General features: G+C 49.3%; 1 protein-coding gene across 2 annotated transcripts in view; it reads left to right on the top strand.

The window, feature by feature from the left end:
- The first annotated feature begins 7,338 nt into the window (after nucleotides 1-7,338).
- SHISA9 (shisa family member 9) overlaps nucleotides 7,339-26,261 on the top strand; it is a 270,054-nt gene continuing 251,131 nt past the window's right edge. For both annotated transcript variants that reach the window (XM_032836278.1, XM_032836277.1), the window contains exons 1-2: nucleotides 7,339-8,338; nucleotides 21,007-21,134. In XM_032836278.1, coding sequence (XP_032692169.1) covers nucleotides 7,653-8,338; nucleotides 21,007-21,134 — 814 coding nt within the window. In that variant the 5' untranslated portion in view covers nucleotides 7,339-7,652. The remainder of the gene's footprint in view (nucleotides 8,339-21,006; nucleotides 21,135-26,261) is intronic.

The raw sequence follows: 26,261 nt of genomic DNA, 5'->3' as shown, positions 1-26,261 counted from the left end.
AAGACAGTTGAAAGGGCTAGTCAATTCCACATCCCTGTATGCATGCCCCCTCTTTTAAAAGACTTTATGATTGACACAGAGAGAGTGAGCACAAGTAGGGGGAGCAGCAGGCAGAGAGAGAGGGAGAAGCAGGCTCCCTGCAGAGCTAGGAGCCTGATGTGGGGCTCGATCTCAGGACACTGGGATCATGACCTGAGCCAAAGGCAGATGCTTAAGGACTGAGCCAGGCAGGCGCTCCTGTATGTCTCTTTTCAATGCAAATTTGCCATTCTTCCAATTAAGAGAAGTCTATTTCCCTCCTGCTTGAATATGACCTGGCTTTATTGCTTGCTTTGTGCCAAGAGAATGTTCTGACCCTGGGTCTCCATAAGCGTTGCATGCTTTATTTTAGTGATTCGGGACCCCTGTTGAGGCATCCTGTGAAAAATTTAGCCTGATGGCTTATGGAGAATCCCATGGAGCAAAGAGGAGCTGTCCTAGCTGAACGCCGTACCTAACCAATCATCACCCCGGTGATCTGGCAGTTAGCAGAAAATGCATGAGTGAGTCCAACTAGAACCAAAGGAACCATCCACCTGATACTCATCTAAGTTGCCAAACAGAACTGTTCCTTAAATAAAAGAGTTGCTATTTTAGGCCACTAAATTTTAGGATGATTTGTTACATGGCAAAAAACTAACTGATACAATGTGTATTTGTAGGCATTGGTGGGAGCACAGAGACATGGTTCTGGGGAGCCATGTGGTTTCCATCTAGCCTTAGCTGATTCCTGGGGATATACCTTGTAATTTTAACCAAAGGAGCTGGCTGGAAAATGCACGACCCTAAAACCTATTCCGGTTTCTCAGTACAGTTGGAGGGACTTAAATTATTCAGATAATTGCTTCAAACTGCCACTTTACTTGTGAACAAAAGCAAGGTTCTTAAATTAGTCATCCAAGGGTCCAGGATTTCATCTATAGTAAAATGACGAAAAATTGGGGAGGATAAGTTTACTAGTTTTTCCTGGTAAGAAATATTTTAAAAATACCACACACACCCACATGATGATACATTTAAGACTAACATAACTTCAGAAAGTGAATTGTTACACAGAGTCTACAACCATTAAAAGAGGGGCTTATTGAATACCTTTTTCATCAACCATAATTTTTCCCGATTTTCTATAGACCAGTGGAAACTTTGCTACTGACACCTTCAGTGTTGTTCTTTGGACTGACATTAGAGGATGACTTTTAAAGAGAATCTACCAAAATTCTTCCTGCTCCATTGCTGAAAATGCTTGCGCACATTTAACTTAGGACTGCTAGAATGTCACCACCTCCTCGAAGCCTTTGTCGGGGAAGGGGGAGCTAAACACCCCCCTCTAAGTCCCCGTAAGCTTGACCACTCTTTCTGCCAGAGTTGCATCCCCTATAGAGAGCACCGGCTACATAACAGGTTGGGCCCCATTTCAGAAATCATTCAGAATTTCAAGACAACTGCAGAGCAGTGGACAAAGCCTGGGGCCCTCCTGAGCATAGGATCTTGTAAGACTGCACAGTAGGCATATTCTTTCTTGCCCTGGAGATTGTGAGATCCTTGAGGGCAAGGATTTTTTCTTAGCCGTCTGTCCGTCCAGCATTCAGGGCAGCACCTGACACCTAGAAGTCCCCTTCAAGATTCTTGTAATAAGAGTGACCCTTTACCAAGTCCTGCCAAGGTTCTGTTCACTGTGCTAAGCACTCGGCACCAGATATGGAGTATCTGTAATATTCCTGCGGAAAGCCACCATTCTTCAGTCCATTTTTTTTTTTAAGATTTTATGTATTTATTTGATAGAGAGAGAGAGTACATGAGAGCGAGGACAAGTAGGCAGAGTGGCAGGCAGAGGGAGAGGAGAAGCAGGCTCCCCACTGAGCAGAGAGCCCCACCTGGGGCTGAACCCCAGGTCCCTGGGATCGTGACTTGAGCGGAAGGCAGATGCTTCACCAACTGAGCCACCCAGGTTCTCCTCTTATCTCCATCTCATATAACCTCTTATCCCCATCTTATAGAAGGGAAAACGGAGGCTTCGAGAAATGATGTGACTCATTTGAGGTTATAGACCTCAGGTGAGAAATGCAGTAGCATTTAAACACCGGCAAGAGTCACTGGTTCTCAGTTGGTTTTGCAACATCTGCTTGTCAAGAGTTTTTGGTTGTCACAACGGGGGAGTTGCCACTGGCATCTAATGGGTAGAGCCCAGGGATGCCATTAAGCCTCCTGCAAAGCAGAGGACAGCCCCCCACCACACAGAAGGTACCACCCTAAAACAGTAGTGCTGAAGTTGAGAAACCCCATCCTGACACCAAAACCCACGTCTCCTAAAAACCAGGCACTTCACATTTTCTTTACTTAACGTTCATTAATAAATACTACAACGTATTTATTATTTTTCTTACATTGATGTACACCTTGAATATTTATGCCCATGAAGCCATATGTTGGATATGCCATTTTTTTTCTGCTACACATTGACATAAATATAAAACTATTAAAAAAACTCTTGGCGGTAAAACCAAAAATCATCTCACATACCTCTTGTCCTCTGGGGAATACTTCAGACCCACTTCACTTCTTCCATAAAAGATCTTTTATCTTTTCAAAATAAGAGAATAAAATATATCAAGTCAGCGTGTTGCTTGAGATGGCCAGGGGCCAGCCGCATTTTGGCTTCTGTTGGAGGAAGTCATTGAGGGGATGTGACCTCTGGCTGACTCCCGGGCTGCACCCCTGCAATCAGAGGCTCCCCCTCATTCCCATCTTTCGCATGTATATTTCACCCACTGTTCTGCCACTAGGAGTCGATTTCAAGATGCAGCCTTGAGAGGGTACAGTACTGTTAAGACCATCTGGACCATATTCTCCTGACCCCCACCGAAGCCTCATTAATAGAAACTTGTAAGATTCCTGCAGGCAGGTGCAGAGATCCACTTGTCTTCCGGGGCCCAGGACAAGCCTTGTAAGTTCCCTTGCCTATTACCCCTGCCACCTACCTTTCTGGAGAGGCCTGCCTCCTTTGTTTGGTCTCTCCTTGGTCTCTGTCTGGGGAGGGCGGGGGTCCAGTTTCAATTTTCACTCAGTTAGCTCCTCAAGTTTCAAACCAACAGCTCATGTGTCATCACTCTCGCTCGCTCTTTTTTTTTTTCCCCCTCAAGGCTAACAGTTGCTAAGAAACCTTTTTGAAATCCAAAAAGCTATCTGATGAGGACTTACTAACAAACAACTCCTTCCAGCAAGGACCATGGGGTACATAATCTAATTTGCTGAGTTGGTTATGGACCCCGGTTGCACTCCGGGTAAGTCAACATTCCGTGCACAGTGGTTCCCTCCCCTAATTGCTGGGGAGTATGGTTCTGGTCTTGTTGCAAGCTGTACTGGAGGCTGACATAATTAAGCCTAGAGCGAATGAGATTCTTCTTTAGATATTAAAAGTGCCTGTGTTGTAAATAATAATATCATCATCTCTTTCATAGAAAGTACTTTCATTAAGAGCTGCCTTTTAATTTCAACACATTTGCATGAATTTATCTGGCTAGTGGTGGGGGGTGGTATTTGATGATTTTTCATCTTTCATGAACTTGCCAGGTGTTTCAATTAGGAAGTTTATAAACTCTCCCTCCCCCAGGAACCCTGAAAGACATACTTTCTCAATCACGTGTTCTGAAAGAGGGCATGTTCTGAATAATCACACATCTATTAGCAAGTAGTGACTCTGTTGATTGAGTTGACATACCCAGAGGAAAGGGACTTTCTTCCAGGGCACCTGGGTGGCTCAGTCGGTTAAATGTCTGCCTTCAGCTCAGGTCATGATCTTGGGGTCCCTGCTCAGTGGGGAGTCTGCCTCTCCCTCTTCCCCTCCCCTTGCTCATGCTCTTTCTCTTTCAAATAAATAAAATCTTTAAAAAAGGGGGGGGGGGACTGTCTACCTTTACAGAGTAAAATGAACCTAGATGGTTCCCCCTTGTAAATGTTTTTCAAAGGCTTGGGAAACAGGTGTGGAGAATATTCCATATTGTAACCACCTTGGCAGGTGGGAGCAATAAGGGAATTTGGTCTGGGTGAAGCTCACGGCAGGGTAGGGGCTGGGAGGATAGTGGACCCAAGGTTTGGTATCTGGCAAATAAGCCACAAGGGGTAGATCAGGTCTGCTGCTTTCCCAAGCAGGATCCCTGCACTCTCCTTGTCACAAACAGGGGGCAGTCTCTGTTAATTAAAGCCGGGAACAGGAGCCAGAGTGAGTCTCCTCTGAGGACCGGACTCAAATGTCCTGGTGACAGGCAATATTTTAAAGAGATTGGAGGCAGATTCTGAAATGGACTTTTCTGTCTAGATTTTGTCTCTTTTCGCTAAGGTTTTCTTTTTTTTTTTCTTTTTTCAAATCAAATTTAGAAGTGTCTGAAAACCCCCAGCTTTTGGGGGAAGGTGTCTGTGACCCATTCTTCTATCAGGCTTTTGCCCTAAGCTCCCAGCCCTAATGCTGGCTGGCAGGTGCCTCGGTGGGGTGCGGTGGGATGGGAAGGCAGGAAACCAGCGATTAGGAATCCAGCGGTCTGCATCTAGCTCCTGCTTTCCCATTTGCTGGCCACTTGACCTTGGAACCTGCATCTAGCCCCTGCTTTCTCATTTGCTGGCCACTTGACCTTGGACAAAGCCTTTAACCTCTGAGACACAGTGTGTCTAGCTTCCTAGACCTTGGCAAGCCTGCTGGAGGAGCCCTCCCCGATTTATTGTGTAGAAATATCCCAAACCCTCTGCACGGTCCCCACAGCAGAAATTCCATCGTCTGTCCCTTTCCTCTCTTGGTTTAACACCAAGGGTCTTGCATCGAAGATCTTAACACGTTAATCAAAGCAGACTGTAAATATATATATATATATATTTTTTAATTTTTTAAAAAGATTTTATTTATTTACTTGACAGAGATCACAAGTAGGCAGAGGCAGGCAGAGAGAGAGAGAGAGGAGGAAGCAGGCTCCCAGCGGAGCAGAGAGCCCGATGCGGGGCTCGATCCCAGGACCCCGGGATCATGACCTGAGCTGAAGGCAGAGGCTTTAACCCACTGAGCCACCCAGGCGCCCCTGTAAATATATTTTTGAGTGCTTTTCACGTCCAGCATTGCTGTAGGTGCTGGGAGACTGTAGAAGTCAAAGCCCCTTTCTGCCCTGGACTTTATCATTTCAGTGTGGGGGACAGACAGAAACCAAACTTACAGCGTCAGGTGCATAGGGAGTCTGGAGGCCTGTTTTACGGAGGCACTACCTGCTGCGGTTGGAACACAGGCCCAGGAGTCAAATTTCTCAGGTCAAAAGCCAACCAAGGGACTTCTGTGGGGGAACCTACTTAATTGCTTTGGGCCTCAGTCTCTCCCTCTGTTGTGTGGGCCCGGTTATATTACCTAGCAGATAGAGTTAAATGAGATCAGTTCCTCAAATGTTTTAGCGAACATTCCCAGATTGTCTGCTAGAAGCTAGGCACTGTTCTAAGCATCTGTGAGGAGGTGATTTTAGAAAAGACAAGCTTAGTGGGCTTGTCGCAGCACTGAATAAATGTCAGCTATCATTAGCTCTCACACACCAATGCTTGTGTTTGTAGAGACTCACACAGTGGTGGTGGGTGTGGGTCGACAGACGCGCCACACTCTCCTATTCTGGGATCCCATTACGGTGGAGCTGATGAATTTAGACTAAACAATCTCATACCTCGTCCAGGTGGGTTTGGGACAAAACACAGCCCGTAATTCATCGAACCTTCTGGGGCTGGTACACTCCGGATATGCTCCATCAGGGCTGGCCTGGGGTTTTTGCTGGAACAGGAAACAACAGGAGCAAACATTGTTTCCGAGTCTTGGGGAAGACACTAGGTGACATTGTTCAAAGAGAAGGCACCCTGAGTTTTCTGAGAAAACTTGCGGTAGAGTCCAACACCCAGCCCCCATGCTTTTTCAATGAAGGGGACACAGTGTGTCATTTTATTTGTGGCCCAACTTTTGGGGGGCTTTGAAAATGCCCCGAGAAGCCCCTGACTGAAGCCTAACGGAGGGGAGGGTGATGGAGACATCCTTTCCCTGCAAATCGCCTAGCCGACTGCAAAGTGTATACTTAGTTAATGCAATTAAAAACAAAACGCAGGGGCGTGTGGAGATCTAAATTCGGTGTAGCAGCTTTGGTGCAAATCCCGTTTTGGGGGCTACTGGAGTCAAATTCAAGCAGAGGGAAGAAGAAGTGGGAGAAAGGGGAGAGGGACGGAGCATGATTGGAAACGGCTGAGTGGAGAAGGCAGATTTGGAAATTCCTGACAGGCAACCGGAGGCTGGACGCTGAGGGCGCGAGGCCGGACGCTGCAGCACGGGTGAGGATGTCTGGGGGGCTCGGTGAGCACAGGGGTCAGTCGGCTCCGGAGACCCACGTGCGGGGTCCAGCTACCCGAGGGTGGCTGAGGCCGGGTGCCCAGGCCTTGCGCTGCACCAGATCTGGGCGCGCAGAGGCGGCGCCGCGGTGTGCCCTCCTGTGGAACGCAGGGAACGCTGCGAGGTCGTAGAGGGACAGAAAGTGGCAGGTCCAGGGACCTGGGAGAGTCCCAAGGAAAGGCATCCGGGACGCGGGACGTGCCACTGCCTCGGCCTTATCTGCTGCCTCCCCCCTACCCCCCCGAGCTTCCTTGACTATAGTCCGTCCCGGGGCCCCCTCCCGGGGGTGCTTACCCCGGGCCCAGTGGCTTGCCACCCCGCCTTCCCAGCTCAGCTTTGGCCCTCGGCTTGTCCCAGGGAGTTGAACCATCCGGGAGGCACGCCTGGCTTGGAGGGCGCAGTCGGGGGAAGGGTGAGGTAGCCCGGTGCACCTGGAAAGGGCGAGCCTGATCAGCCTGTGCCCCCGTCTGCCTTGGAGTGGAAGCCACTTAGTCTGTCCTTATCCCCTCCGAGTCACCCCTTCCCTGGAGGGCAGATTCGAGCCGCAGCTCCTGCGCACGCACGCCTGAAAAAGCCACGGGCGGAGCCGCCTCTGCGCCCAGAACAGGTCTGAGCCGCGCCTCCCGCCCGGAGAGGGCGCGGGAGGTCCCGCAGCGGTCCTCCACCTGCCGGGAAACCCGAGCGGTGCCTCCAGCCCCGGCGGCTGCCGAAGAAGCTCCCTCCTCCCCGCCCGCCAGCCTAGCTCAGCTCTGCACGCCCCCCAACTCGCACCCGCCCGCCCGAGTCACCTCTTCCGCGCCCCCGCCCCTCTCGAGCTCGCGCCCGTTCCACCCCCCCCTTCCCTCCTCTGCCCGCCCTCCTCCCCCTCCCCCTTCCCTCCTGCCCTCCCTTCATTCCACAAGTGTTGCTTCGCTCTCTCCAGCGCACTTGGCGAGCTGGGGAGGTGAGAGGGATCCTGCGAGCGGGCGCGGGGCGGCTGGTCCGAAGCCGCCGGCGGAGGAGAAGCGCGGACAGACCGACTCTCCCCTGCTCTCCGGCCCCCGCTTCTCCCCGTAGCGGGCCGGACCTGCACCCAGCGCTTGCCCCCGCTCATCCTCCCCCCCGCCCGGCCAGGCGCGCTCCTCCCCGGCCGGCCCCTCGGCGCGCGGCGCGCTGGAGGCGAACGCGGGCTGAGCCGCGCGCAGTGGCCGCCGACCACCGAGCGCCCCGCGCCGCTCCCTGCATGTGCGGCCCGCGGCGGCTCGCAGCCCCCGGCAGCAGCCTCGGCAGCTTCGGCCGCGCCTCGAGAGGCGGCTGCAGCGGCTCCAGCGGCGGCCGAGCGGCCGAGCCCGGGCTGGGAGACACGATGCGCCGCGTCCTCCGGCTGCTCCTCGGCTGCTTCCTCACCGAGCTGTGCGCCCGCGTGTGCCGGGCGCAGGAGCGAGCGGGGCACGGGCAGCTGGCGCAGCTGGGCGGCGTGGTAGTGCTGGCGGGGGGCAACCGCTCCGGGGGCGCCTCCGGAGAGGCCGGTGAGGGCGCGGGGGTCTCGGACGCGCCCCCTACCCGGGCGCCCACGCCGGACTTCTGCAGGGGCTACTTCGATGTCATGGGCCAGTGGGACCCGCCGTTCAACTGCAGCTCGGGCGACTTCATCTTCTGCTGCGGGACTTGTGGCTTCCGGTTCTGCTGCACGTTTAAGAAGCGGCGATTAAACCAGAGCACCTGCACCAACTACGACACTCCGCTCTGGCTCAACACCGGCAAGCCCCCCGCGCGCAAGGACGACCCCCTGCACGACCCCACCAAGGACAAGACCAACCTGATCGTTTACATCATCTGCGGGGTGGTGGCCGTCATGGTGCTCGTAGGCATCTTCACCAAGCTGGGGCTGGAGAAAGCGCACCGGCCCCAAAGGGAGCACATGTCCAGGTGGGCTGCCTCCCCCCTCCGCCTCCCCTCCGGGCGCCGCTCTCCCCGCTCTTCCCTCTCCACCTTTCCCCGGGCAATGGCGCTCCCCCCCCGCCCCCAACCGCGTCTCGCCTGGGGGAGGTCGCCCGGGAGAGGTCGCCCGGGAAAGCCAACTTCGTCTGGGAGCGCGGAGAGGGGGCGCTGGGCTCCGCACAGGTGTGGATTTGAGCGTGTGTATGTGTGTGTGTGTCGGGGGTATCTGCCCCCTCCACCCTCACGCCGCCCCCTCCCGCCTAGGATTGAAGCGGACCGGAGACACACAGCCCGGGAGCCCGCGGCCCCCAAGTCTTGGGTTTTGGGGAGGGGTCCTCGGCTAGGATTCCACATCCTAGCCTCTAGGTAAACAGGGCAGGCGAGCCCGAAAGGGAAGGGGGGCGTGTGTGAGCCCGCGCGCGCGTGTGTGAGGGAGGGAGGGAGGAAGGGAGGGAAGGAGTGTGTGCCGCCTGCAACTCGTACGGCTCGAGAAAAAGAGGCGAGGGAGGTGGAAAGAGAGGGGAGGGCGAGAACAAAAGCCTTGCCTGGAGCGGCCGCCTCGCTCTCCCGGAGCTGCCAGGTCCCTGGAATTGGGACCTCGGTTGCCTCCCTCCTCCCCAAACCCTCGCCCCTTTCCCCCCGGTCACCACCTCTCCCTGCTGGGGGCCGTGGCCTCAGCTGCGCGCTGAGCCCCTTGGCGGGGTTGGCGTGAACTCCAAGGGCGGGAGCCCTGCTCACCTCCCCCACCCCCCGCCGCCCCCCAGCACCCTGATTCGTCAACTTTCCCGGTTGCCTTATTCATTATGCAAGTCCCAGCGCGAGCAAGTCGCAGCAGATGGGAGAAGGCATTTGGGGATTAATGGAGCTATTTGCCTTTTGCTTTTTTTAAAAGTGTCTGAATTGATTCGCACAACCCAGTAACTTTGGAGGCGGAGGACACAGGCACGAGGACGCAGCCCCCAGACCCGACAGAGGCCGGGGTTGGCGTGAGGTCTGGGCGGGCGGGGTCGAAGAGCGGCAGGCAGTCTTAGAGCCGCTGGATGGTTGGGCGCAAGCTCGGTCTTCTTTCCGACTGTGGGCAACGGGGTCGCCGTGTGTCGCCCCACTACACGCAGACACACACCCTCCCCACACCTCCGGCGGGGGCCCTTGTGTGCGCGTGTGGCTGCACGCAATCCGTGCGCCTGCCTAAAAAATCTGAACAAAGAGACCCACCAAAAATAGGCGAAGGAACATTACCACCTCACCAGTAATTATTTTCTATTTATACGCGGAGTATCCGATGACTTTCCCCCCCCCCCCCCCCAGTGAGGAGGGATTTGGGGGAAGAGGTGAAGAAGTTGGGCTTGGTTTGGGTCAGCAGAGAGGCGTGGATGGATGTCGGGGTCTTGAGGCACAAACTCAGCTCTAAGGGTATCTAGAAACACTGACCAAGTAAGAGTAACACGCTGGCCCCGCCCACCTCCTGCAACTCCGAAGATGCCCCGTCACCAGCCCCAGCGGCCGGTGCTTCACGTCCCCGCAGTCCCCGCCAATCCCTATAGCTTCCAGGGGTCTGTGTTAAGGTGAGGGAGGAGCGCCGAGGCAGGAGGACTGCGGCAGGCGGCGGGTGTCGCCTTGGTAGGGAGAGAGTCACCCAGGGATAGGTAGGCTGCCTTGCAGATTCGGGTTAATTCTTCTGCCGAAATATCCACTGAGCCTTTTCCTTGCAAACCAGCGCCTAAAGGAGCCCTCCTGGGTGTTTGGGTGGGGGGTGGGGGAGGGTAGGAAGGGTGGGAGAAGGGAGGTGAGAAGGTGGGAGCCTGGCTAAGGGTGGGCGGCTCCCTTTGGACGTCTGGGGGAGAAGGTGATGCTAGCTTCAGGCCCTCTTTGATCTGGATATTTCTGTGGAGACCGCGCTCCAAGGCAGACCTGAGGGCCCATCAGGGACTCAGCTCCCTGTCCTGCCCCCTTGCAGCTCTGTCAGGAGAAAAAGAATCACCCAGCCTAGCTGGTTGCAGCTACTTTCTTCTGCAGGTACCGGGAAAGGGCTGCTTGGGGGCGGAATCCGGGGGCACCCAGCCCTCTAGTACCAGCCTCCACTTGGCTTCTCCTCTGTACACATTTTGGGAATTCCAGAATGCACTGGAAGTGCATTCTCTAAGAGAGAAAGAACAATTGATTCCCTCCGTCCAACACTCCTCCACCCCCCCCCCCCCCCCCCCCCCCGGGGGCGGCCCCCCCGGGGGGTTAGCCCCCCCCCCCCCACCCCCCCCCCCCCCCCCCCCCCCCCCCGCGGTGGTGGGGCCCATCCCGGGGCTTGAACTCTCCACCCTGAGATCAACACCTGAGCTGAGATTAAGAGTTGGAAGCTCCGCCTCCGGAGCCACCCAGGTGCCCCCAGGAATAGCTGATTTTTATTGGCAGTTTCCAGGGTATAATTTTCAACCCTGGCTTCGGATCCACCTGGAATGCTTTTTTAAAAATCCTGTTGCTAGGGGCCCCACCCTCGACAATTTAGATCAGAATCTTCAGGGCTGCGCGAAGCCTGTGTACTTCTGTGAAGCTGTCTAGGCTTTCCAGCGCGGGGCCGATCACTAGTAAGGAAAAGGAACTAACGTTTGCCAGGCACCGTACTAGGGTGTGTGCGTGCACGTGCACGCACACGTGTACCTGTGAATGTACGTGCGTGCGTGAGTGCATATGTGTGTGTGTGTGTGTGTGTGTGTGTAAATCTCAGTGCTCACAGCTGTGAGACAGGGTGCTGTTAATTCACATTTATAGGTGAGAATATCCAGTTTGGGTGGCTGGCCCAAGGTCACACGGGGAAACCTTAATCCCGAGCCCCCTGGTTTCAGCTGTGTTTTCAGTTTCCCTGGGCATTCGGGGCGGGGGAGGGGGGACGCTTCCTAAAAATGCAAAATGCGTATTCTGTTCTGTCCAGGAGGGATTGCTGATCAGTGTAGGTCTGGGATGAGCCCTAGAGATCCGCATTGAACAGCCTCCCTGAATGGTTCATAAAAAGTGCCCTCCGCCTTCAAAAACACTGTTCTTGAGTTTGGGACTATCGCACATAGTTGAGGAGGGAGGAATTAATCCACTCTGACTCTGATTTGCGTACTGTTGTGTGTTGTCTGCATGTATAGGGCTTTCTGTGTAGTTGTGGTGTGGGGGCTGCCCCCCCCCCCCCCCAGGACCCTCCAGATGCGTCTTACTCAGTGGATGCCTTGAAACGTTTGGAGTCTAGGCCCCAGCTGGAGCTCATTAGCTGTTTCCTGTAATGGCTGAGGGGTGAATTAGGTGGGGCCAGCACCCCTGAACTTGGCCTCAGAGAGGTTCTGAGGTGGCTTCCAGGTGAATCCAACGTCTTTTCTGCAGCCCCTTAATTTATTTTGTCTTGGGCCGTGAGGGTTAGTGGGATGAGGGTTTTTTTTTTTCCTTTTGTCTGACCCTTCAAAGACTTACAGCACCTGGCTGTCCCCATGTCACCAACTGTTCTCGTGACCCCTTGTGCTTGTGTGATCCCAGAAGAGGCCTCGGTGATGTCAGTTTTCAGGCTCAGAGTCCTGGGCATGTGACCTGCCTCCTTCTGGGCTGAATGGGCTTGAAAGCAGGAGAAAGTCAGTAATTCCAGGAGCTGTGGGGGTCTTGCTCACGCTGGTGTAAGAACTCCACAGACACTCATTCACCAGCGACAGCAGCGTGACATCCAGCCACTATTTATTGGAAGCAGGGACTGCAAAAGGTGGCCAGTTATGGTTACCAAACCCCACAGACAAATTTTGTTTGATCTGCACTTTATTTCTACTTTACTATTCTTATTTTTAAGTTTCTTTTTTTTTTTTTTTTACTGTGAAACATTTTAAACATACAAAAACAAACAAACCAAAAAACAAAAATAAACTTGAAAGAATAATAAGAAAGAACTCCAGAATAACCTGTGAGGTTTCTTACCCCCAGCACCACCAGTATTTGGGGCCGGCTCATGCTCAGTGTTGGGGGTCTGTCCTGGGCAGTGAAGGGTGTTTGCCAGCCTCCTTGGGATCTACCCACTAGGTGCCAGTAGTACCCACCCCACAACCCAGCTGTGACAGTCAAACGCGCGCGCGCGCGCACACACACACACACACACACACACACACAAACATATCCATAGCCGTAGCCACATGTCATCAAGGAGTAGAATCACTCCCCAGTCAGGAACTACTAATCTAGATGGGACAATCATTAGTATTTTGTCATAATCGCTTTATAGTACTCTCCATATTTTTATTTTCTCTCTTCTTTCTTCCTCTTGTCCTCTCTTTTTCCTTTGTTTTTTGGCTGTAGCTTTCGAAAATCAGTTGCAGACATGACATTTCATCCCTGAATAATTTAGCGTGGATCCCCTAAGAACAGGGACATTCTCCCACGCACCAAAATTCCAGTAGCACACCCAAGAGAAAGGACGGAGTTTCTACCCTGTGTATGATCAGATAGCCGATCATATTAAAATGTTCCCAGTCATGCCAAAAAATGTCTTCCAGAGCTTGGGCTTTCAAACAAGGATCCGGTCAAGGCTCACTCATCTGGCTGTGAAATTTCTTTAGTCTGTATTATATATTGTGTTTTAAAACCAACTTAAAACCAATTGCCAACCTTTAAAGCTTGGCGTTATCACACAGACATCCAGATTTCTGATTTCTCTGGAGAAACTGGCAGGTCCGACAACACTGGACCTGAATTTTTCTGATGGAAACCATTGGTGGCCGCTGAGTGGGAACTTCCCTCTTTAGGAATCTTGCATGCAGGTTCCCCTGGGTCTCCACCCGCCACCCAGTTCACTTAGCGCTGTTACCTGTAGTCCATGGTGATGCTGTCAGGCCTTAGCAGTGGGAGCTCAAGTCAGATGGCCAGAGATTCAGTCCAGCTTGGCCACTTAATAGCTGTGTGACCTTGGGAAAGTGACTTCACCTCTCTGAGTTTTTTTTTTTTAAAGATTTTATTTATTTATTTGACAGAGATCACAAGTAGGCAGAGAGGCAGGCAGAGAGAGAGGGGGAAGCAGGCTCCCTGCTGAGCAGAAAGCCCGATGCGGGGCTCGATCCTAGGACCCTGGGACCATGACCTGAGCTGAAAGCAGAGGCTTTAACCCACTGAGCCACCCAGGTGCCCCTTCACCTCTGAGTTTTAGATTCTTGTCTGTTAGATGAGATCATGATGATCCCTATGTCATAGGCTTCTGCGAGGTTTTACTGAGACCAGGCTTAGGAAGCTCTTAGCCCAGGACCTCCTATGGTCACTGCTCAGGGACTCTAATTCCTACTGCTAGAATTTTCTATCCCATTTCTGCTGAAGAAGTAAATGCTATAGTCTGGAACTCAGCACCTAGCCCTTGTTCTGCTACTTTTTAGCTGTGTGACATGGGTCAGGTGACCCAAGTCCTCTAGGCTTAGCAGGAGTTCAGAATAAGAGAGAAGACCCATGGATGACCACATTAAATGCCTTGCAAAGTGTTGGCCTAGGTGATGTTGCAGAACCCTCAGTGGTGAGCTTGTGTGTCCCTTCTCACATAATTTCCTTCCCCAGTTGAGGCAAGCCTTACCACTAAGTCTGCCTTCTAACAGGCACAGATGGCTCTCCATGAGGATGAACAAGCCCCGGGGGAGTGGAGGAGTCAGACTTCAAACCCAAATAGCACGAGGCCAGAGCACAGGTCCCTGACCACTAGGCTGCACTGCCTTTGAGTGGACACATGCAGGACGCCTGCCGTCTCAAATCACAAAGAAGTGCTTGATGCTGTGCAAATGGCAACACAGGCAGTGGGGCTGGTTCAAGGAGCCACCATAAGATCAAGTCCTGGAATGTTCTCTGCATCTGCCCCTGGCAGGGCCAGCCCTCTTGGAGAAGGCATTGATGAGAAATGACCTTGGGGCCCGGATGCAGGTTTGAAGCTCTGTATCCTTGAAGCCAGTAGGGAACACATGTCATTATTTTGCCCGCCTTCAAACAGAATCAGAAATCCAAGGGGCAAATTACGCAGCCCAGTGTCCTGTGTGTTTTTCAAACACACTTCGGAAGAGCTGGAGTCCCTTGTGAAGAAACAGCGTCAAGTGATAAATGTCCTTCCTTCTCTTGCCTTTTCTTTCTTCCTCCAGCTTCCCCCTCTTTGCCCGTCTGTGGTTATCCTATGGCTTCGACTGGCTCCCCAGGTTAGAGAAGCCCTTGCGTGGGTGACCTGTTGACCACAGGAAAGTCTCTTTCAACTCTTTTTCCTGGCAGGGTACATTTGTTTCTCTTTGGGCACTGAGTCCTGCATTTTATTTTATTTATTTATTTATTTTTTTAGAGATCGAGAGCATGCAGGGAGAGGGGCAGAGGGAAAGAAAGAGAGAGAGAGAGACTTTTAAGCAGATGCCATGCCCAGCATGGAGTCTAACCTGGGGGCCTTGATCTCATGACCCTGAGGTCATAACCTATAACATCACAAGTTGGCTACGCAGGTGCCCGAGGCCTTGCATTTTAGAATGATCTTCATTGGGGTGTAATGTAAACCATAAAATGTGCACATTTGGAGTTGAAGTGAAGTTAGATGAACTCCGTCTACACCCATGCAACCACCCCTCAGAAAGTTACCTCCTACCCATTACCCTTGCATTCTTAAAAAATAAAAGCTGCTTCTGATATGAGAGGAAATGCTCCGGAATCTTATTCAAGTGTTTAAATGTCAGAACACAGTTCAGACCTTGGGACTCCTGGAGGCTTTGAAGCAAGATGCTGGGACTCTGAGCTCTGCTTGGAAATGCTGGGGGCTTTTATTTACTCACTGTAATTGGAAAGTAAAGGGACGCAGCCTTCTCTTTTGTTCCTCAAATATACCAAGCTCACGGCTACCTTGGAGCTGTTGTGTAGGCTTGGCTGAAATTCTCGGTCAGACCTCACATGCTGGCTCTTCCTGTTCAGGTCTTAGCTCAAGTGCCACCTTCTCTGAGAAACCATCCCTGACCACCCAGTCTCAGTTTCCACTGCCCCTGCCCCTCCAACCCATCGCTTGGTGTTACTGGCTTCATTTCACATTATAGCCTAAAATTAACTTACTCATTTACTGGTTTGCTAGTTTATTATCTGTCTTCTTGCATTACTGTCCACAGGAAGGACTGTGGGGACACCAGAGTCTCTTCTGCTGTTGTATCCTCAGTGCCCAGGACGGCAGCTGGCACAGATGAGTTCTGCTTTCTGACCTCCTGGTTTCCACAAGAAAGGATCTCTTTTATTCGTTCACTCTCTCACATATTCATGTAGTAGGTATTTACTGAGTAACCTGTGGCATACTCAGCCCTGTTTTGAGAGCTATGGGACAACAGGGAATCGTCTGACTTCAAAAATGGCAATGTTTTGATGTACTTGTTCTGAACTGGGTGAAGAAATATCAAGGAAGAGATACATTATGTGGCCTTGGCCTTAGGAATCTGAAATCTGCAGGACTGACATCCCAATTTGAAGCTTCTCCAGAAGGAAAATTCACTTTTACTCAGGGGAGCGTCAGCCTTCTGTCTTATCCAGGCCTTCAACTGATTAGACAAGGCCCACCCACATGCTGGTGGATGATCTGCTTTACTCAGTCTCTCTCTCTTTTTTTTTTTAAAGATTATTTATTTATTTGACAGAGAGAGATCACAAGTAGACAGAGAGGCAGGCAGAGAGAGAGGGAGGGAAGCAGGCTCCCTGCTGAGCAGAAAGCCCGATGCGGGACTCGATCCCAGGACCCTGAGTTCATGACCTGAGCCGAAGGCAGCCGCTTAACCCACTGAGCCACTCAGGCCCTCAGTCTCTTGATGTAAATGTAAATCTAATCCAAAAGCACATGCTTAGACACACCCAGAATGATTTTCGACCAAATATTTGGGCATCTTGTGGCTCCGTCAAGGTGACACTTAAAGTTAACCGTCATAGTACTTTTAGGATCTTGTTACTCAGAGTGTGACCTGTGAAACAGCAGCATTTTCATTACCTGGGTGCTTGAGCAGAAAGGTCTCAAGCCCTGCCTCAGACTTGCAAGACCCCGGGATCATGACCCAAGCTGAAGGCAGACGCTTAACTGACAGAGCCACCTAGGTGATCCCCACCCCCAGCTCTGCCCACCGGTCTACATTTTAATAAGAACCCTAGGTAACATGAATGCACTTTGCTTGAGAAGCACCCAAACTATATGCCACAGATAGATGACAGATCCTGGGGAATTTGTTTGGCTTACAGCACATAGTTGGTTCTTTCCCTTGTCTTATTTATTAATTTTTTTGGACGTGAGTTATAACGTGTGTTTATGTCCTCTAATACATGCCCATTTGTTTTACTAGTAAGTTTGTGCTCCTACCTGCCAACAGTTATTAGGTGCATTTTAAGCATATATGAAAACAGAAATTTCAAACAGACCTGAAGGTGCAATAAATCTGATCTCAAAATTGGTTGCAAAGTGTGATGATGTCATGCAATCATCAGTTGGTTTCTCAAAGCTTGACCATTAATAAACAATTCATATTTTGAATCCTTCTCATGAGACTTTGGATTGTTTTGGGCTGGCTTTGCTTTGATCTGAATAGACATCATGTTTAACCTTGCGACGAGCTAGCTGTGGCAGAGGGTGGGGAGAGTCAACTCTGTTGTATTCTTGGGTTTGCTCTGTTAATGTGATCTTCAGGCTGTGGATTTTGGGGGGACATTTTTAAGCCACACGCCTGCTTGATGATGGTTAACCTACTTGCAAGTAGATAGGTAATTTAGCCGCATAGTCCCTTTCGCGGTGCTCAGAGCTGGATGTAGCAGATGAACCCTAATGATGGTGCCGCTGCCAGTCTCCCTCCTGGGCCTGAGGTTCCCAATTCTCACTGTCTGATGTGGGCAATTCAAGGGAGGGCTCCAGCATCCATACACACATGACATTGATTTCTTACTTGAACCCCTAAAGACCACACACAGAAGTTCTCGGATTTCCTTTCCTGATGCTGAATCATTTTATGTGGTCCCTGAAATGAGCGGACCATACCTTGCAGACTGCTTTTCCAGGATATGGAGGCCTTTTAGGAACCCTCATTTCCATTGCACAGTCTGCGAGGGGCTGCCTTAGGAGAAAAGCAACCTTGGCTTCTGGGCTGGATTTTCAAGAATTTCCAGACTCAGGAGAAGCCCAAGGGATCTGTAGAAAGCAGTGCCGACCAAGTTTGTGGTCATTTGTCCCAATGACTTATTTTGCTAACTTCTTGAAAGCCTGAATATTTTGGAATTCTTGCGTGGGGAAACTCCTTAGAGAATCTGGCTGCCTGTTCAAGAGAAATGCACAAAATTTTCATTCAATTCCAGAGGGGCTCCGAGATCCCTTGAAGCTCATGATAACCTGTTTAGAAGGGAAAAAGGCAAATTAGGGTTAGAGGGCATGTACCCTTTGCCTCAGACATTCCTTTCCTGTAGCCCTGTTTAGTTTTAGATGCTGCTTACAGCACAGAGCTGGGAAGGAGGCTGAACTCCAATGTCAGGGACACTCAGGTTTGTATCTTGGTCCCTGCATCGATGAGCTGGGTTAATTTGAGCAGCTTTTTGCTCCATAGAATGGATAGGAGAAGCCTCACCTTGAATGCCCCTCCTTTTGCCCCTTCTTTATTGGCCATCTTCCAGCTTCATTGGCTTTCTTTCTGGTACCTCAAATATTCAATCTCTTTCCTGCCTCAGGGCCTTTGCACTTGCTGTTCCCTCTGCCAGGAAGGTTCTTTCCATCTTTATGGGACCAATTCCTCACCACTCAAGACTCAAGTCAAATGTCTCCTCCTCAGGAAAGCTTTTTCCTGACCACCTTATCTCTCCTTCTCTCTTTATTTAGAATTTTTAAAAAGTGTACAATTCAGTGATTTTTTTTTTTTTTTGCATAGTCACAAAGTTGAACAACCAACACCACTCTGGGATCCCAGAACCTATTCATTATCAAAAGTCTGTATACATGAATGCAGCAGCCCCAGTCCTCCCTCTCTCCAGACCCTGCCACCACCACTCATCTACTTTCTATCTCTATGGATTTGCCTATTCTGAACATTTCATATAAATAGAATCATCTGCTCTGTGGCTTTCTGGGTCTGGCTTCTTTGCAGAGGATCAGGTTTCCAGGTTCCATTCACGTTGTACCCGGCGTCAATACTTCATTGCTTTTCATGGCTAAATCATGCTTTATCCCATATCTCCTGTTTTGTTTGTCCCTCCATTTGTTCCTTTATTTGGGTTGGTTTCCACTCTTGGGCTGTTGGGAATAATGCTGCTATGCACGGGTGTCTCTTGATCCTGTTACACTTTTTTTTTATTTTAAATTTTCGCAGTTCTCGATTTATTTAACATGCATTCTTCTTATCGTGTCCCCTAGAATATAAGCTCCAGGCCGGCAGTGGTCTTCTCCACCTTGCATATTGCTGTATGCCCAGAGTCTTGAACAGTGCCTGGCACAGAGTGGGCGATACATGTCAGTTCCGTGAAGGAATGAAGGAAAGAATGGGACAATTGCTGTTCTCTTGTCTCTTGGAGGACTCAATCTTTCCCTCTAATTCATGTGGGAATCTTGTCATCGTCTCATCACCCTGTGAGCGAGCACTCCGCCACGCCGGGGCCTCTGCTGCCCTAACAGAGTCTCAGACTTGAACGTGCAGCAGAAAACGCAGGTAGCTGGGCCCTGCCTGCCTCTGGAGTTTCAGAGTCAGCGGGTCTGGGTGGATCTGGAAGTTTGCATTTTAACACATGCCAGGGCGAGGATGTTGCTCCTGGTTGGTGGACCACTATCTGAGAGTCGGGGCTCTAGGGGGGTAAATTTCAGCAGGCAGCCTGGGCCTGTCGCGTTCAGAGGTGGTTATGCATGGGCCTCACTCAAAGAGTTCACCTTGCTTCTCTGTCTCCCTTTGTTGTGGACTTGGAGGGTTCTGGTAGGGGAAGAGCGTCAGGATGGGTCTGAAAACATGGCAATATGGCTTGGAGGGGTGGACCCCTGAGAGGAGGCCTGGATGAGTACTGTGTACGGAGGCAGGGGTGGTGCTGACCATCGAGGTGCCCCTAACCAGGGAAGTGGATAGTCAGGGCTGATTCTCTGCCACCCTGAAACCACGGCATGAAGGAAGTTTACATTTCTCAATATGGCTAGCCCCCATGTTGTGCAAAGAGAAAGCAACATGAGGTTTATGGCAAAAACAATGTTCAAGTCATTATTCACACCTGTGCAATTTTATACCTGCAACAGTGTGTACCATTCAAGGGTAATCACATCTAAATAAAGACATGATGGAGAGCAGGTGAAGAGAAGTCAATGTGTTGGTGAGTTCTGACCTTAGGAGAGATGCCCGTTGACAGCTGTCTCTCTTCTGTTCCATGTGCGAACACTGAGCGGCTTGGCTAAGTTTATGTCTAATTCTGAAGGTTCTGGTTGAATTGGGTGCCAGCCCCCTCCCTCGCCCATCACCCCTTAAAAAAAGTCTTTTATAAGGTCCTGATCTTGTGGTCCTGGTAACGTGACCTGATTTAGACATGGGCTTGTTGCGGATGTCGTGATTTAAGATGAGGGTACCCTGGAGCAGGGTGGGCCGCTAACCCAATATGACTGGTGTCCTTGAAAGAGAACGTGGGACACACACCAGGGGAAGATGGAGAATTCCGGCAACTGGGAGAAGCCAGGAGGAATCAAAGCGAGGAGTCCCCTACAGGTTTCCCGAGGGGTGTGGTTCTACCGACCTCTTGATTTTGGATTTCTGGCCCCAGAAGCATGAGACCATAATTTCTGTGGTTCGAAGCCACCTAGTGTGTGTTATATTGTTACAGTAGCCCTGGGAACCCCACACAGCCCCTTAACACCCCTCACCTTGTTGTCTTACTTGTCGGGAAATAGTAAAATATATCAGCCTTTGGCTGAGCGTCCATGAGATTAAACAGGATGATAACTGGGAAGGGCCCAAGACATAGCTGGTGACTCAGGTTGTCTGCTTTTCCCTCCATCCCAGCTCCTGACTGAGAGGGGCACCAACGTGGAGTGGGGCCGGGTCACACCAAATCCTCCCTAGCTGCTGGAAACCCAATGCATGCAGGGTACAGAGCTGTGCCTCGGCTCTGGTTCAGCCCTGGACAACTGGCTGTGTGACCTTTATCAGGTTAATTCACCTCTCTGAGCCTTTCTTTGCTCATCTGCAGAGAAGGAGTAATAAACCTCAGAAGGTGTTCATATGATACTTTGTTGAATTAAGGCATGTGACGCGATTAGGATAGGGGGTCAGCTTATGGTAAGTACTCCAGGGATGTTATTTGTTGCTAATAGTGGGCCATCATGGTACATGATGTGTGGGATCTACCATGAGCTATGGAGGGGGGGGGACTAAGTTTATGGGGCACAGACATATTACATAGATTCTTCATTGGATCTTCTCAATAACTCTTTGAGGTGGTCGATGCTGCTTTCTCATAGCTGTTGTGCGGAGCGTGTGGACTGTTGTGCACAAAATCCATATGTAACCTCTAATTGCAGCGATCTTTTTTACTTCCTCACATCTTTTCCTCCCTCCCTCCCCTAACTAGAATGGTAGGTCTGTGGAGTCGAGGCCTTGTCTTCCTAAGTCCAGTGCCCCGAGCACAGCAGGTGCCAATCATTGTGTTTGGAATGAACAGATTTAAATTCTTTCTTCTTTCAGGGCCCTTGCAGATGTCATGCGGCCCCAGGGCCACTGCAACACTGACCACATGGAGAGGGACCTCAACATTGTGGTTCATGTCCAGCATTATGAAAACATGGATACCAGAACCCCCATAAATAATCTTCGTAAGTACAGTCGTGCGGTCCTTTCCCAGCCCCGCCTGGTGACCCATGCAGGGGTCATGTGTCTAGATTTCGTGGTCTGTGTTTGGGTTCACGAAGAGCTTTTCTGTTTGCTGACTAGCTAGAAGTTTGATTTCATCTGTCTGGGATGAAGCCCTGTTTGGTATTGTCAGATTTCACTTGGTTTGTTTCTCTGTTAAAGAGCGAACCCCTTGGTTAGTTTCTTACGGTTGGTTCTCCTGTTAACGAATGGCTCTCTTGGTTCGTTCATCATGGTTGGGTACCTTGGGTCACCGATGGGTGACTTGGTTGGTTCATCCGAGATAGGTAATCTGTTAGCCATTTTAGTGGTTCCTCTTGATGGGGGATATCGGTGAGATAGGGCCCATTTGCTTATTTGTCTATTTCTTGAGGTGACCTTTATGTTTCATACTATTTTCACTGAACTGATAGTAGTTCAGTAGAATATGATCTCCTTTTCATCAAAAGAGAGTTTGGCAGAAATACATCACAAACTACCCTGTGTGTGTATGCACCATGTTTGTGTGGGGGGCGTTCAGTTGCGGTTATGTTGTTTTGGGATGGGTACGTGTGATTCAACTGTAGCAAATTCCCTTCCATTTTTCTGCTGGGGGAAAAAATGCTACATTTGCTATTATGTTTCAGTAGGAATTCTTGGGCGTCTCTGTATGCTCCCTCAATTTTTCTTTCCTTTCAAAGGTCTTTATATATGACATATGATGTTATGGAACTGATGTACTGACTAATTGGGGGGCGGGGAAGCAAGATTGTTTAGTTTTTGACAATAGTGTACTCCCGTGTTTATTCCTAGCAATTATGTTTTCAAGTAACTCCCACATTAAAGTAACGTGGAGGGCTTGGTTTAAAGTAACAAAAGCCAGACAATGTAAAAGACCCATTTAGTTGTGGCTGCTTTGGCTGAAACTCCGCTACCAGAGTTGCATTGGGGTTTTATTTGCTGAATCATCGTTTTGGACTGTTTGGCTACGAATTTTTACGCTCGATGCGTAGAGGAATGAATCTCTGGTATTCGATAAAGGTGATGCAAAGTCTCTGATTCTGCCTGCTGATAATTTTTCAAAGCCTTGGGGAAATGTTGCGGTATATTTGAAAAGTCAATGTTTACACAGTTTGCCAATGGGCCACTGAATAGAATGTCTGAGTTGTCATTGTATTAAATAATTTGACATTATGTATTTATGAACCGGGTCGTAGAATGGCAGGAGAAATAGCCACATTTTGGAGCAAAATGCATCAGCAGTTGGAAGTTTTATGACCGAATCTCACAGCCCTGAAAGTTACAGTTAATTGCACCAACTGTGACACGGCAGTTGCGGAGCCCAAGTCTGGCTTTGATGGAAATGAGGACATTCTCTGAAAGGTGTCCCTGGGAAATCAGTTGAAGCTAGATGTATGTTGGTTCCAGCCATGGCAGGTGAGCAAATGCCATCATGGAGGAGACAAAGTTGAAATGGTGTTGAGTTCCTGGCTGCTCCAGGTGACTGTCAACACGTTTCTCATGTGACGTTTCAATCTTTACGATGATTTTTGAACCAGCACTCAATTGCAATAAAAGACTCATTGAAGTCACTCACGTTTCATCATGGCATCAGGCAAAAGGACAAGGGACATTAATGAGTCTTGTTTCAATAAGGGACTTTTGTTTGAAGTTGTACTGAAAACAAATTACTGCTCAGAGATGGGTGTCCCAGTCACTGAGTAATTCACAAGTCTCTTGTGACAGACTAACTGGATTTATTTACGATTCTTGCTTTTAGTCTGTGTCTCTCAGTCATCATTGATATTTATACTCATTAGAAGAAATGTGTCTTGTAAAATTCTACTGGGTAGAACTATACCAGAGCATTCGTGGGAGACTATGGAAGAGAGTTCCAGGTGCATGCCAACATTGCACTCTTGCATTAGCAAGATGTTAATTTCACATATTGCTGCTGGGTTGATCCAGTCCTTATTTCCTAGAATTCTTGGGCACATCTGGAAAATAAGAAGCATATAGCCCTTCCACAGATTTATATCAGTCAGTTCACTTTTTGTGAATAATTAAGTGCTTGGTAGTAATGATAGGCTTCCTTGGAATGATTTTGCCTTTTTATTGATTCACAGGAGCTATTTATATATTATAGACACAGAGAAAATTTACATGTTCAGGAGAAGGAATGATTTGGGGAGTTCACTGAGAGGATAAGCCTTGATGACTGGTGTTTATCAGTTATCAGGGGTTCAAGAAGCCATGCAGCTGACCCAGCCCATTTTGACCCACAGAGAACTAGAAGAGAAGGAATCCAATCCAACTGAGAGTTCTTGGTGCAGAGTTAGAATGCATCTATTGAATATAAAAACCTTCTCTGGACATTGTGGAAATGAAGAAGATTTACAATGACAAAAAATTTGTGATATACCAAAAAGGAGCCCATCGTGCCATTGTTGGGGCGTTCTTCATTAAACAGTCAAGTGACCATATTTGACTGAGAATTCGATAGCCCAAACTTGAATGTCACTTTTGTCTTTATTCAGTGACCCACTTGACAGCTTTTAGAGAATCCTCTTCTCCATCTATTTCTCTTTCTTCATCTTAATATTAATGCTAGACCCCTTTCTGGTCTTCCCATTGTGCTTTGGTCCAATGCTAAGAGAATGAAAAGTCAGTGGATAATTCGAAGGAAGGGAGTAGAGAAGGACTAAGGTAGAGGCACGTGGAAGGGGGCAGAAAGCTTCCATGTGGGGCAATTTTGCCAATTTTCCTTTATAAATTTCCTAGGGTTGATTTTTCCTGATAGGCAAGACTTGTCTTTTTATCTGAAGACGGATTTTTCTTCAGCTGATGCCGTTCATGTTCTTTCCAGGCATTCAGTGATATTGCCTAAAAATATTTAGTCTGATAATCAAAAGGGCCTCGACCTCTTTGATGAACAGGATGTAGATTCAGATGAGATAGTGATTTTTTCGCAAACGCTCTTCAGCTTCTGTATAATTATAGTTTGCTTTTGAAGGCACATTTTGTCCTCAAGAGCTATGAACGTGCTGCTGTCTCCCCCACCCCAGCCTCGCAGCCTGCCAGTGACACTCCCCATCCTTTCCGGGAGTGCGGGGTAAATATAGGCTCCCTTTCGTCTTAAGAATGGGCGATGGGAGTGAGGGCCATGGCTACAAGGAGAAAGTCCAGACCAATGTCTCTCAACTCATTTGTGTAAACAGAACACTTTTTTTTTTTTTTAAAGGCAGTTTCAGTTTTGGAATAATTTCATATTTACAGAGAGGTTGCAAAGATAACACCCAGAGTTCTGTATACTCCTCACCCAATGCGAACATCTTACATTGCTGTGTACACCTGTCAAAACAAAGAAATCAACATTAGTATGTTATTTTTAGCTGTGCTGTGTGGATAATGTTTGAATTTCGCGGTGTTTCTTCACGTACGTCCCTTTTCGGTTCCAGGATCCACTCCAGGATATTGCATTGTATTTAGTCCAGCCGACTCGATAGTAGAATTTTGGTTGGCAGTATTGTTTAACGATGTGGTAAAGACTGAAAACAACCCGAAAAATAAGTCAGCAGCAATTACAAAGCCTTTATTGCCATAGTATAAAAAGTGTCTCCCAGTGTCTATAAAAACAGCCACATAAAACTATTCACCTGGTCACTGTTGGAATTGAACCCGTTTGATGTACTGACTATGCTCTCACATAGACATGTGGGACAGAGGACCCTCCCATTCCACGCAAACATGCAGCCCTTCTTTGGAATTGGATGGATGCCCCCCCCCCCCCCCCCCGCATTTATTTAGCAGCATAACGAGCAGGAGAGCTCTCACCCTGAACTGAAGAGAAATGCTAACTTGACGTTTCAGGATATAGAATCCACCAGAAAGACTGGGCTCCCCTTCCAGCCTCACCCCACCCCCTCCTGCCCCAGGACCATTCCCAAGTAGGTTTACAAAGAACTAAGTGCAAAGTAGATTCACTGTTTAGCTTCTGAAGATTCCGCACAGCTCATGTCTAGGGCCAAATGAATTTCCATTCATTTGTCTGTATTTACCAAGGTACCCGGATGTTGCATACTTGACTTTTGGAGGCACTGGCCCGGATATTTCCAAACATCTTTTCAAAATCAGGGGACTTTCCTATTCAGGGCAGGTGTGTAAGATTCACATATATGTAAGATAGTGAAATATTAACAGTAACTTATATAGACAGCATTCTAAACTCCAAACGCATGGAATCTTGAAAACCTTATTAGGTTGGTACTGTTGTTTTGACTTCATAAAGTGAGGAAACTGAGAATCTGAGAGGTTAAATGGCTTATGCATGGTGTGTCCAGCTACTCAGTGATGGAGCTGGGATTTAAACAGGGCCAGGCAGACCCTGAGTGTCCTGGCTCCCAGGGCCTCCACGCTTTTATGTCTTACCCCCAGAGCCTCATTGGAGAGGACTTCCTTGTCTCCCTCTGGCCCCCAAGTCACCTACTGTTCCCCATCTCCCCATTATTTTCTTCATAACTTTTGTTCCCTCTGGAATTGTCTTCCTCATTATTTATGCCTATAGCATAAACTCCATGAGAACAAACACTTTGTACTGTCATAGCGGCCCCACATGCTGTGGGAACCGGGCTGGCTCACAGCAGCAGCCCCATATGTTTTTGTACAATGAATGACAAAGCCCATGGAAGGGGTATTGCAATTCCTGTTTTATGACAGAGAAAACGGGGATTTATGGAAAGGGAGGAACTCACCTAACGTGATGGCTGAGATTTACTTTAAAAATCACCAGGAAAATATAACATTGTGGGGCATGGCAGATGAAACAGGAGAGGGAAAATATTATTGTAGCTGGGTGACCTGATACAGAGGGGTTCATTCTGTCCTTGTGTATATTTGAAAATATCCACAATAAAATTTAAAATGAAAGAACTTGTCCGCAGTGTCCTAGTTAAAAGATGGGGGAAGTAGGATTTATACGCAGGTCCCTCTGACTACATAGCCTGAAATTTGTTGGATATCCGTGGGGATATCTTCTCGTGAATATCCAGGCTCAGGAAGGGTAGGAATCAGGGCCACCTTTGGGATTTCAATTGGTGGAGTGAGTAATAAAG

Source organism: Lontra canadensis, unplaced genomic scaffold (assembly GCF_010015895.1).
Source record: "Lontra canadensis isolate GAN:19392208 unplaced genomic scaffold, GSC_riverotter_1.0 scaffold91, whole genome shotgun sequence".
Lineage (NCBI taxonomy): Eukaryota > Metazoa > Chordata > Mammalia > Carnivora > Mustelidae > Lontra > Lontra canadensis.
The sequence above is the reverse complement of the archived record's forward strand: the minus strand, read 5'-3'. Positions and strand labels throughout refer to the sequence as shown.